This window comes from Anguilla rostrata, chromosome 18 (genome assembly GCF_018555375.3).
Source record: "Anguilla rostrata isolate EN2019 chromosome 18, ASM1855537v3, whole genome shotgun sequence".
Lineage (NCBI taxonomy): Eukaryota > Metazoa > Chordata > Actinopteri > Anguilliformes > Anguillidae > Anguilla > Anguilla rostrata.
In genome coordinates this window covers 26,504,859-26,518,306 of record NC_057950.1, presented here as the reverse complement: position 1 = coordinate 26,518,306, position 13,448 = coordinate 26,504,859, and the positions used below count along the sequence as shown (strand labels likewise).

The 13,448-nt window shown below is 51.6% G+C and overlaps 1 protein-coding gene across 2 annotated transcripts in view; it reads right to left on the bottom strand.

Annotated features, from left to right (window-relative positions):
* The window catches only part of slx4ip (SLX4 interacting protein), a 31,124-nt gene that overhangs the window by 13,953 nt on the left and 3,723 nt on the right, over positions 1-13,448 (bottom strand). For both annotated transcript variants that reach the window (XM_064316903.1, XM_064316904.1), the window contains exons 3-4: positions 6,529-6,618; positions 5,734-5,860 (exon numbers count right to left, since the gene is read on the bottom strand). In XM_064316903.1, the coding sequence (XP_064172973.1) occupies positions 5,734-5,860; positions 6,529-6,618 (217 nt within the window). The remainder of the gene's footprint in view (positions 1-5,733; positions 5,861-6,528; positions 6,619-13,448) is intronic.

The following is a 13,448-nucleotide window of genomic DNA, read 5'->3' as shown; positions in this document are numbered from 1 at the left end:
GTGCTGCATCACTGGATCAGAAAAACCCCAGTGCTTAGAGGGGGTAACCTTAAAAGACAACTAATGAGGTGAGAGAGAAAGCAACTCAACTAAGAACAATGCTTTACTTTTGTACAAACACACACACACACACAAACTACACACACAACTACAAAAAAATGAAAACACACATGAAAACATGCAGGAATTCACACACGTGCATCCATACCCGTGTGAGCAGGTGCATAAGGACTCATGCATGTGTACACGCTGAATCCCAACACAGAAAATGTGTGACGTTCTCTCCCCTTCATGTGCTCTGATGGGAACAGCACTCTAAGCAGTGAAAGTGAATGGTCTTCAGGAGGCAGGTGGAGCTCTCTGTCGTGCTTTGGTCCCGCACTGATCAAGGACACAGTCTACCTGCTCCTCCTCTGTGGGGATGAGTGGCAGGTTTGCAGCACAGCCTGCTGATACTCCTCAAGAAAGAAGACATGGTTGGCTGCGTTACTGCTGGAGGCGGGCCTAGGAGGTGTCTCAGAGGCAGGATGGCCACAGCTGATTGGCTGCTGCCTAACTCAAAATCCTACTACTTGGCTATCTGCCACAGGACAGGTAACTTACAGTACACACACTATTACAACACACACACACACACACACACACTTACAGCTGTGGGGCGTGTATGTGGGCGGGGACAGCCTGGCACTGTTAGTGAGCTGAGGCTAGTGGAGGGGGCGGAGCCAGAATTAAAACCAAACCCCATAGGAGTCCAAAGGGGAAGTATATGTTGGGTGGCGGTTGCATCATTTTGCCCTCAATTAGCTCTTCTCACTAAAGTCTGGTGACAACTCCCATGTACAGAGCCCACCCCCCCCCCCTCCCCTAATCCCCCTCGCCCTCCTCCCTCCTCTTCCTCCACCCAAAAGGCCCCGTAACAGCAGGGCGGGGTCGCAAAGAGGGGAAAACCCCTCGCCTGGAGCCACCCCAAAAACACAAATAAATAAGACTGCAATGAGCTAATGACAAATTCTCAGGCAGGGAGGAGAGCGGAAGGCAGAGAGAGAGAGAGAGGGAGAGAGAGGGGGAACACGGTCAGGGGAATGGCTGCGTGTCCCAGACTGGAGGTTTGGCAGGGGCTGACGCAGGCCGTATTAGGAGGGCGGGGTTTTTACGAGGCGCCCCGTCCGCACGCGCGCACCGCAGAGCCGGGGGAATGCTCCGGGCCGCCGCCGGCCCGTTTGGAGCGCTGGCGGCTGAACCGGTTACAGCGCTCGTGCCCGCGCCGGTCCGCGGCCTTCCCGTCGGCTGGCCCGGGTCTCCCCTATCCGCTTCCGCACAGGAGATTAGCGGGTTAGGCTCGGAACCCGCCGCAGAACCTGAGAACTCGGTTGCTACGAATCCGGCTCGAACCTCTCTCTCTCACACACACACACACACACACACGACAGAGCAGGGCTGTCTCTCTCTCTCTCGCTACACACACCCACACACAACCGACAGAGCAGGTGCTGTCCTCTCTCTCTCTCACACACACACACACACACACGACAGTGCAGGGCTGTCTCTCTCTCTCTCACACACACACACACACACACGACAGTGCAGGGCTGTCTCTCTCTCTCACACACACACACACACACACACACGACAGTGCAGGGCTGTCTGTCTCTCTCTCTCTCTCACACACACACACACACGACAGTGCAGGGCTGTCTCTCTCTCTCACACACACACACACACACGACAGTGCAGGGCTGTCTCTCTCTCTACACCACACCACACACCACGAGCAGAGCATGTCTCTCTCTCTCAAACACAACCAGACACGAAATCGGCAATGATGTGTTTTCTCCTATATCATTGCAAGCAAGCTTGTTCCTCTCAACACATCAACTATTAAATTGGCATATATTTTCTAACTAATTTCAATCACTCAAGCTTGTCCTTCAAACTCAACTGATTTAATATTGCATATAATTTTATAAATAAGTTTCCAATTAACTGTAACCTTCACTCCCCGCCTTTTTTTATTTTTAACTAAAAAGTTTTATAACATCTAAACGGCCCTTTTGAAAAAAAATAAACTGACTGAAAAACTGGACTGGAAGAGAAAAAAAACTGGACTGGATGAAAAAAATACGTAAAAAATACATCATGGTGGGGATTATAATTTTTTTTGAGATACTTTTGCGTTCCCTCGCAATGCTTTTGCATTACCTCACAACGTTTGACATTCACGACAGGTACACCTTTCCGTGCAGCTCTGGTAATTCATCTTGTCCTGGCTCTACATTTTGGATGGTATACTGGCATGCACCCTTTTGTAATGTCTAATGTTGATAAAAACGGAATGTCATCGCTTGCAGTGATTTGTTAACGTCGTTTTGTTGAGGGTGTTATGTAAGGAATAAACACGACGGGCTACCCCGTTATTGGAAATGATACACATATACTCGATTGGTCCAAGGGTGGGCATTGTTTCTCAGTATTTCTCGGCCTTTTAACAGTTCCAAAATCAATGCGCTACAAAATCCAGCATTCTAAAGCAGTTTGAACAGCAACATTACTCTTTCGCTTTTGAACTGTTGTTACATCCCCTCCCCTTTTCAATGTCCAATTTCACAATTGATGGCAACAATCACATTTCTAGTCACTGTTGCTAGCTTTATTTACGCATCCCGCAAATCGGAATCGTCCCTTATTTGGACAGTAGAACAGGCGTTGCCCATTTAACTCATGGCTACGGGACACATTTTCAGCCGTATTTTTGTGAACAATTGCGTTTATAGTAACCGCCGTTTTGAAGACAATTCAATAGTCAGCCAGCTAGTTACCCGGTACAATTGTGACCTAAGACCAAGAATTTTAATATAGGCTCGGTAACAAGTGAGGCTGAAGCTATTGCAGCGAGAGAGCTCCATCAGGAAGCTGACTCGTAGACAGTTCAAAACTCAATGAACAAAAGAGGAACAAAACAGGAAGTAAGACAATCCGCAGATTCGGACTTCACCATAGCGAACAGCAGAGAAGCCCCCCTTTACAGCACCGCTGGTTCGCTCAGGGTAATACATATAAAACACAATTCGGCTAACAGTAGAACACATATTTACATATTTACAAAAGTCCGCGCACCGTGCATTCTGGGAGTTGCCGGCGCAGCCTGCCGGAACAGCCCCCAGACGTCACACTATCATCAAAACCCGTTTCAGAGGGTTTTTCAATAATGTGACAGCTTGTCGTGGTCCTTTCATGTACGACAGGGTGGTGATACGGCCAAGGCGAAACGAGGGTCGCTTAACCAGCCCCGAAGTACATTATTTTCCAATAACGGGACAGCCCGGAGGGGTTTATTCCACTTATACAACGGGCTACCAACAATGACTATATATGGTTACTTTTATATTTATTGATTTAATCACCTGAAAGTGAAATATTCTTCCGCGGGCATTTAGGCATATTATTTTACCACTGTCAAGCAAAACTCTGGTTGGTAGTTCTATTTGGACCGTCGTTATGCAGAAACTTGTCGTTAATTCTATGAAAACAATGATTCTATCAAGAAAAAATAGTTCCTTCTTGTTTTATACCATACAATTAGTTTATAACCTTGTATACCATACATTTTTTGTCATTACATTATTTAATAAAACTGCATGAAACCATAAGTCAATCAAATTCATCTCCCTAGCATTGTCTTGCTTTTTAAATGGTGTGGTCGGGCAGTGTAGACATAACGTCTTTCTAAGACCCTCTGAAACGGGTTTTGAATGCCAGCTCGTTTTATGATAGGTTCGCCGTCACAAGGCAGCTGCTATGTGCCGGAGTTCCAGATTCTCTCTCTCTCTGCCCGTGTAATGTTAGATAGAGGCTATGAGAACTCGGCATGGACTTTTTTTTCCCCCGAATCCGAATAATAACGAGCAACTTCGGGTAGAAGAAATATTTGTTTCCATGGCATTATTCGTGCTTTCCCGAATACAGTAGGCTATTCGGATTCGGATACATCCCTACTAGGCACTGTGTCTATTGGAAACGCAATGGTAATCAGGATAGGGGGGTATTACGGGAAGGTGGAGCCAACTCTGATGTTGTGTGCATCTGTGCTCTAATGTGGCTAGACGGGGGGATTTTCAATTAGCACAGAGTCAGAGAAATGCTTGCTATTAATTAGCGCATAGTCACATAAATGAGGCTTTCAATTAGCACACACAGTCAAAAAAATGAGGCTCCTAATTAGCACACACAGTCAGAGAAATAGGGCTCCTAATTAGACAGTCAGTCATCCGTTCAGACTCCCGCTGTAGTAAATTGTTTGGCCTTCCCACTCAAGTCTTCACAAGCATAATTCGGAGAGGTTCAATCACAATGCATTTTTTTCTTTATTCGGTGGGGGGGGGCGCTACTCTACAATCACACGGAGTCAGTCACAGGCGAGGTCGGAAAACGTCGCAGACATAGGGGAGGAGGAGAGGCGCCCCTCCCAAAAGCTGCCACGGGCTGCTGCCTGCTTTACGGTCTCCTGAATGGAACCCCGCCCCACAAAGTGAGAGGAAGACGGGCCGGGCCGTCTGCGTGCGGCCTGTCATTCAGTCCCCCTGCTGAAGGGGCACTCTAATGGCAGCAGAGGACAAAGCCCCCCCCCCCCCCCACCACCACCCCCGGGCCGTCTGCGGGGGCCAGCTTAGCGTCTGTAACGTGAGCGGAGCCACTCGCTGATTTACGACCCATAATGGGAAGCCGGGTTTCAATGACAACGCGAGAATGGGGGGGGGGGCTTGGGGGGTTCACAGACCGCTGCGTTGGGGGCGGGGGGGTGAGGGCGGTCTCCAGGGAAACCCCTCCCCCCTCCCCCCTCCACCCTCCACATACCCCGTGGGGTTTAACCATCTCAGACAGTCTCCCTGGTGACGGGACAGTGAGGCCCAGGTATGCGCCTGTTCTCCAGGTAGACACACAGCCCAGACACATATACTGTCTGCTGTTCTTCCCATGGCGTTACCAACATGGCCGGCAGCTCACCACAACTGTGGTGGGAAACTCGCTCACTCACTCACTCACTCACGCACACTCACTCACTCACTCACTCACTCACTCACTCACTCACTCACTCACTCACTCACTCACTCACTCACTCACTCACTCACTCACTCACTCACTCACTCACGCACACTCACTCACACACGCACGCACAGACTCACGCACACTCACTCACACGCACACTCACTCATTCATTCACTCACTCACTCACTCACCACCACTCACTCACCACCACCACCACACTCACTCACTCACTCACGCACACTCACTCACTCACTCACTCACTCACGCACTCACTCACTCACGCACTCACTCACGCACACTCACTCACACGCACACTCACTCACAAACACACACACTCACTCACTCACTCACTCACTCACATATCCTACATGAAGTAGCCTGCATCCCATATCTTTGATTTGTGATCTACTATCAGAGGTAATATTCTTCAACCGAGCTCTCTGTTTTTAGATATATATCAGAAGGTACAGAAGTTGATATTCTGAGAATCTGCGGTCATGGTGGTTATTTCTATAGGAAATACCCTGAAAAGTGGCCAACTCTCTGTGCTGTACAGTTATGGGGCGTTCTGCCTTGTCACCGCGTAGCTTGGTGGATGGCATACCTCCCATCACAATAAACTAATTCATAAATGCTTTATTCATAAACACTCCATTCATAAACGCGTAATAAATGCTTTATAACCACTACCTTTAACACAGACGGGACTGGCTGAAGCTGAGCCTTTCCTCTGCTTCGGCTGACCCCTCTGGTGGCTGGTCTCCAGGAAGTGGCGAACCCTCTGATCCACTGCATCTCTGATCATCTGGCACACTTCCTGAAGGGGGGGGGGGGGACAGGGGGAACGGGGATCAATCGCAAGCCCTCCTCTGCCTCTCGTTGTATTTATTTATTTATTTTTTTTACATTTTTCAATGCCTGGAGACATCGAAGACAGCAGAAGGGATGTTTATGGCTGCTTATTACACAGGCCGAGTCCCCTCTGAGAAAAGCATTAGCGTGACTGCGCACAGACACAGGATAAGTCCTTTTCAATGAGATGTGGGTGAAACATTTAACTGCCCCCCCCCCCCCATGCAGTTCACAACCCCCTCTACCCCCCCCCCACCCGACCCCCCCCCCCACCCCAAAAAAAACACAGCAGGTAAGTACTGGTCTGCTGTGTGCACCAGGGCAGTAACACTACGCTCTGCTGGCGTGTGAAAGGTGACCCTCACTTTAAAACACATCGAGCGTGTGAAGAGGGGAATGGAGCTCACGGGAGTGTGGTCTGAGAGATCTGGGTGGGGTTTGTGTGGGGGGGGCGGGGGAGGGTGGGGGCGTTTGAGGTGACGGTTCGTCACTCTGGGACAATGAAGAGAGATCTCTAAAAAAAATAAACTAAAAAAAAAGTCACAGATACGTCCAGATACACCCCGCCCCCGGCAGCTTTGTCCCCTTTGAAGCGAATACCCCCCCCCCCCCCCCCGTCCCCCTGCCCCGTACCTCCTTGTGCTGCTCGGTGAACCAGCTGGCCTCTTCTCCCAACCCCGGGGGCAGAACATGGAGATCCACCAGCACGGCGAAGTTCCCACACTGCGGCACGGAGGGATAATGAATGAGTGACCAAAAGCTAACAACAAGTCCCCCCCCCCTCCCTCACCTTAATCCACACTCCCACTTTCACCCCCCCCCCCCAAAATAACACACAGACACAGGAGACCGTGCCGTCTAAACCAGGAGCGTCCCGTCTTAGCTGAGAAGATCTGGTGCGGCTGCAGGTTTTTCTTTTGGCTCAGTACTGCAACACCTGGTTCAATGCATTAACTAATTATCCAACTTCAGTGAAGACCTTGATGAGTAGAACCAGGTGTTGGGCTAAAAAAACAAAAAAACAACACCCACAGAGGCCCTTTTCGGATACGACTGGGAACCCCTGGTCCAAACACTTGGGTCTCCCACGCTGAACTCCACCGGTAGTAGAGCTGACGGGTCGAAACGCTGGACTCTAACGAACGCTGACACCAGCCCCACAGCCGTGACCTCACCACGCTGAAAACCACACGCGGTACGGCGGCGTCCGTGCGCCCTCTCAGGCAACCCGCCACCTCAGAGCCGACGTGTCTGGAACATCCCAAACACCACAGTTACATTCTACTGACTGAATACCGCTGAATTCCAGCTATTCTGTTCAACCTTTTAAGGCTGTTAGCTAACGGTAGCGAGTGTTCACAGCAGACATAAGCTAACAGAAAAAAAGAAAAATAGGTTAGCAAATGTTTGCGATCGTTTGCCTTGTTGAACGTCTGACTGAGGTAGAAATGCCACTTCATTGTCAAAACCTCACGGTTGGTAGTTTTCTTACACCAAGTAAACGAACGTGTTGGACCAGCAGTGGACTTTGGTGACGTCGACTTTTAAAAACTTTCGACTTTGTTTTGTTACTAAAACGGGCCTCGCAGGGCTAGCCTGCCTGTCCAGGTACGGCCTGCGTGTGGGGAAACGCCGTCCTCCTCTCCAGCAATAACCGCCAACTAAAGGCCGGGTCATGTGACCGCAGCAGGCCCGGATTCCTACAGCGCTACATCACAGCATCGCTGCCCTCTGTGGGCAGGGAGGCCAAAGGCGCCGCAGGTTTAGTTAGGGCTACATCTTTGAAAGCCGGGCAGAGAAAGGCTTAAGCATCGCACCAAAGCAGCCCACCGCAGAGGAGGAGCGTGGGACGTCTCAGTCCTCCACGAATCTCCCCTCGGGACGGGGACGACGGGCCGCGGACCCCTGACTACGTGCCTGGAGCGGGACGGGGAAGAGAAGGCGCCCGGCAGCACGCGAAAGGAGGCGGGATTTCCGACAACTCTGCTGAGAGAAACTTCCGGAAGGCTCCGCCCCCCCCCCCCTTACCGCCTGTCAACGTTTGCCGCCGCCGGTTCTCCTCGGAAACGAGCGTCGGCGGAGCGAGCGGGAGGGCCGGGGGAAGGTTCTCACGCTGCCTCCGACGTGACGCGGCGGCCTACACAAACACTCCGGGGCGGGGCGGACCGGACCGCGTTCCCCCTCGCTGGGCCGGGACGCCGCCAGCGCCTCGGGCCGGCCGATGTCCGCGGCCGCGGAAAACAACACCTCGATCCCGGCAGGGGCGAGCCGGGGAGGAGGGGGAATTCCGTCCAGTAAAAAAAAGAATAAAAAAAAAACAAAAAAAACATCCAGTACACGCCTTTGTCTTTTACACACGTCAGCGATAGGCTGGAAATGTACACTTGATGGGAGAGCGCTGGCACTGAAAGGCTTTGGCAGAGGGCACTTTCTTCAGTTACTCGAAAGGAAGTGGCTTTGCTTTGAACAAAGTCCAGTTTTGCAAACACAGACGCAAGAGGAGCCCTGGCTTCTCTTTTGTCTTTAAAGATACAAAAGACAAATATGAGCAGAGCGCCTCCTTGTGGCTGATCTGAAAAACATCTCGGTCACAAGAACGAGTTTTAATTCCTGAGCAATAAACTCTGGATGCTGGGACACCAACCTTTCAAGCATTTTTAAAAAATGTAATCCTCAGAAATGAATATGAATGAGTTCTAAACTTGGTCCTCTACATTCAAAAAAGCTGATAATCAAGTCCAAAATTACATAAACGGAAAGACAAATTTATCCAAGCCTTAACAAAAAGACAACAAAACTTTTGATGAAGACATTTTGTTTAATGGAAGGGTTTAGAATTGAATCTAGCCTTATAACGAAGATACAGGTACTTGTGCACACACACTCGCACGCACACCCGTTCTGAAGCCACCACCCCCAGATGGCTTCCACATTGTTTGCTGAATACTCCAATATAATGTCAATGTCAGAAATGGAAATAAAGTTGTTCCAACTGCTCCAAAATGGAGGCTTTTAAATGAGGCCATATGAAGGAGCAGAGTGAAGGCTTCCAGGATGCGCTCGGCGCGGCGCTGAATGTGTTTGTAGAAACATAAAGACGGTTTTAGGTAGGTCCCCCCACCCCGCCCCCCCGCCCTTTGTCTTCAGGCCGACCGCCACTGGCCAGCGGTTTCGGCTGACCGGTTTTGACAATCGCCGTGGCGTGGGAAAGGCAAGCGGGGGCCACACAGCGGCTGTCAATCACCCGTCAAAAGAGCAAACCAAAGCCCCGCCCCCTCCCTCCCTCCCTCCCTCCCCACCCCTGGCGAACACAAAACCGCTTCTGCACGGCCTTCTTTCTTCTCAGAAGTATTTTGTTGCAGACCGAAAACGGCCTCCACCGAGCCACGCTTTCATGTACCTCGTCTGAAACCACAATTCCCAGCATGCAGTCTGTCCTAAGATGGTACTGTCTGCCTGCAAATAAAAAGCACGGCTTTAACAGAAAGAGACGCATGCCAGCGCACAAGGATCTCCATCCAGACCTGGACAGCTGCCCATCTCTGGGCCCGCAGCCCTGAGAGATCATGTGCCAGGGGGTCTCAGGGAAAAGGCCATCATGTGATCCTGCCATCGTGATTCCGCTTTCAGAAGTGCAGACGACGACCTTTGACCTCCGGGCTGACCCCGGGCGACCCGCTCAGACCTGCGTTCCCAGGGCTGCGGGGCTGGCCCGGATTGTGGACGCCGTACGTAAAAAACGCAGCAACACCACCCCAGCACTGCATCACAGAAATATTGTCCCAACAGTGTGTGTGTGTGTGTGTGTGTGTGTGTGTGAGTGTCTGTGTGAATGAGTGCGACTGTGTGTGCGTGTGTGTGTGTGAGTGAATGTGTGTCTGTGTGAATGAGTGCGACTGTGTGTGTGTGTGTGAATGAATGAGTGAGACTGTGTGTGTGTGTGTGTGTGAATGAATGAGTGCAACTGTGTGTGTGTGTGTGTGTGTGTGTGTGTGTGTGTGTGTGTGTGTGTGAATGAGTGCGAATGTGTGTGTGTGTGTGTGTGTGTGTGTGTGTGTGTGTGTGTGTGTGTGTGTGTGTGTGTGTGTGAATGAATGAGTGCGACTGTGTGTGTGTGTGTGTGTGTGTGTGTGTGTGTGTGTGTGCGAGTGTGTGTGTGTGTGTGTGTAAATGTCCGTGTTTGGTTAAGGCACCGCACTCTGAATGCAGGGACGAGCTCCACGGTCTCAGATCGAATGCAGGCCGTGGCAGTGCTGGCCGTGGCCAGTAGCCTGATACTGTTGATTGAAAAATTGCTGACTGCATCGCCCAGGGTGCCGGTGGGTTCAGTTGGTTAGGAGTCCGCATTTCCTCGCTCCCTGGCGACCCCAACTGGTCGGGCGGGCGCCTGTCGACTGCGTGCCAAAACCAGATATGAGACGTGTTCCTCTGACTCCACTCCGTGCGAGCTTGGCTGTGGGCTGCAGTGTGAAGAGTAGCAGGCTAGTGACACCCTGTGTTTCGGAGGAGAACTGCGGTTGTCTTGACTCTCCCCAATCGAATATAAATACAAAAATAGATATAGTTGCAGATGCTGTTTCCATTTTCTGATGACAAATTAAAAAGGGAAGAGAGTCAGCAAAGCTGCAAAAGCTGTCTCTGATGTAGTATGTCCCGTGGACCACTCTATTGGTGTTTGAGTAAAGCACAGGCTCACGTAGGCCCAGTCTACAAAAACACACGCTTAACTGAGCGATGCAGCTCACAGCCGAGTGGAAGGCTTCCAGAACAAATCCATCCCTCAAAATCACATCAAAATCAGAACGTCCAAGAAGAAAATCCTGCAACCACAAGCCACTTTGATTTTGAAAGTACCGCTGGACCAAGACAGTAATGTTGAATGTAATGCCGGACCAAGACAGTAATGTTGAATGTAATGCCGGACCAAGTCAGTAATGTTGAATGTACCGCTGGACCAAGTCAGTAATGCTGAATGTACCGCTGGACCAAGTCAGTAATGCTGAATGTAATGCCGGACCAAGTCAGTAATGCTGAATGTAATGCCGGACCAAGTCAGTAATGCTGAATGTAATGCCGGACCAAGTCAGTAATGTGATGTATGCGACCAAGTCAGTAATGCTGAGTAAGCCGACCAAGTCAGTAATGCTGAATGTAATGCCGGACCAAGTCAGTAATGTTGAATGTAATGCCGGACCAAGACAGTAATGTTGAATGTAATGCCGGACCAAGTCAGTAATGTTGAATGTAATGCCGGACCAAGTCAGTAATGTTGAATGTAATGCCGGACCAAGACAGTAATGTTGAATGTAATGCCGGACCAAGACAGTAATGCTGAATGTAATGCCGGACCAAGTCATTTCCCTTGTCTCTCACAATCCACAACTCCTTCGTGTTCCACGGGGTAAAGGCGCACCTTAAACTGTTTTTTTTAAACGGTATTGTTTTCTAAACTAGCCATAAATAAAAAGTGTGCTTGTGTGTGTTCTGAGACAGATGTGTTAGATGCCCCTAACCACTACAGTGCATGTGCACTCCCGAAGACCTCAACACTGGCACAAGCTCCCCCTCATTCACCCTTAGGGCTGTCTGTGTACACAGGGTACGCTCCCAGCCACTTCTGCTCTTGCCTCTTCATGAATGAAACCCATTCTCCCAGGATGCAGTGCACATCCTGTCCCTTCCCCTCTTTCTCTAGACCTTTTCTTTCCCTGCAAAAGGTGATGACAGCTTGATGTGCCAAACACACACACACACACACACACACACACACACACACACACACAGAAAGTCTGAAAACAGTAAAAACCCTGACCGCGGCCGGTTCGCCTTCCTCCGCGGCGGGAGAGGCGGGCGCGGCCTCCTTGCGTTTCGCCGCGAACCTCGGTAAACAAACAGGGCGGCGTCTCCGGCCCGCGCCTCGCCGCCCCGCCAGCTCCCGGGCTCCTCTCCTCCTCTCCGCCGCTTATCTCTCTCTCTCTCTCCCCCGGCTCCAGCTTCCCTTCGCCATCGGAACATCCCGCCATCGCCGTCAAACGCCCCCGCCGTCGGCCTAGGCCGTATCAGGAGCAGACCGTCTCCCGGGCTAACATTAACCAGCCAGCACACGTATCGCCCCGTGAAACCTCCCCAACCCTCCCGAATCCTCTGCGCCCCGTCCCCAGTCCTCCCCCCCTCCATCGGCGTGTTCCAGTTCACGAGACGTAGTCCTCCAGGCAGGCGGGTTATTCTGCCGAAAAACAAATGCACTTTTCACCTTTTCAAAAACGATCCGTAACAGGTGGAAGGAAGAGGTGAAACAAAGTGGGGGGGTTGGAGGGGGAAGTGATTTATGCCAATACCCAACCGCAAAAAAAATCCCAGCGCACAATAGGCAAGAATACGCTGGGTACACGAGCAGGAGAAGCGTTTTTGTAAATAAAGCTGCGCTCATTCAAGAAGCGAGAGAGAGCGCGTGAAAGGGGCGCGTCTCACGACAGGAACCGCGGCGGCAAGAGCGGACAGGCAGACCCCCTCCAGGTGACGCTCCGCAAACACGCCATTGTGCCGGAGTCGCCCCTGGACGCCCGCAGATCTGACGGAGGAGCCGGGACAAAGGGCTGGCTTGTGGCGCCTGCGTCATTAAGGAACAATGAGCACAATGGGGCGGTGAAGAGGTCTCAGCTCGCAGAAAAATAAGCCTCTTAAAAAACAAGAAGTAATGACAAATAGCTTCCTCCGACAGGATCCCCGGGAGAAAAGCGCGGCCCGATTTAACCCTCTCTCGCCGCCGCTCGCACAATGTCACCGGAACGGCGAACCGCGGGCCATGTTTCGGTTTGAATGAGCTGGCGACGGAACGTCCTTCGCGCGTGTGGTCTGGCACCGCTGCGCCCGCGGGGGGGTGGGTGGGGGGGTGGGGAGAGACCGTTGGCGTCGTGCGGGAGCGCTGTGGCGAGGAGGAAGCCAGCGTCCTGAGAGCCAGAGCCAGGCCGCTCCAGTAATAACTGCCATTTCCACGGGGGGGTAAACCCCGACCTGTGCCGACAGCGCCGCGAGGCGGAGCGAGCGCGCTTAACAGACGACCGTCTGACCGGCAAGGACGTAAACAGGAAGGATGCGTCGTCATGGAAGGACCTCGCTGTTGGGGGAGACGCGAAATATCGCAAGCATTCACTGCAGGCCGAACCGTTTAAAGCAAAGGAGATCGTCCACGCTCGGTTTACGGCCAAAAAGCATCTAAAGCCGCCCGAGCAACTCACGCGTCTGTGATGTGTGAGGTGCTAATTGCATCTAGGCGTAGTGAGTTATAGTGCTGCTATTTCTACGAGGCTTCTGCAGCTCTGCGAGGAACGGCATACGTTGCCGTGTCCGCAGCGTAACAGACGCGCCCCATCGCTCGGGAATGCGCGTGGTTAGTCGCCTGCGCCGTTTCCACCGGCACACAGCGGGAGGAGACAGACATTGAAACTCCGGTCAAATCCGATAATTAAACGTCAACAACGCGCAGGCGGTCCCGATGACATTGATGCTACCGGGATCCGCACTGCCCCTTTGGTGGACTAAAATCTTGTCCT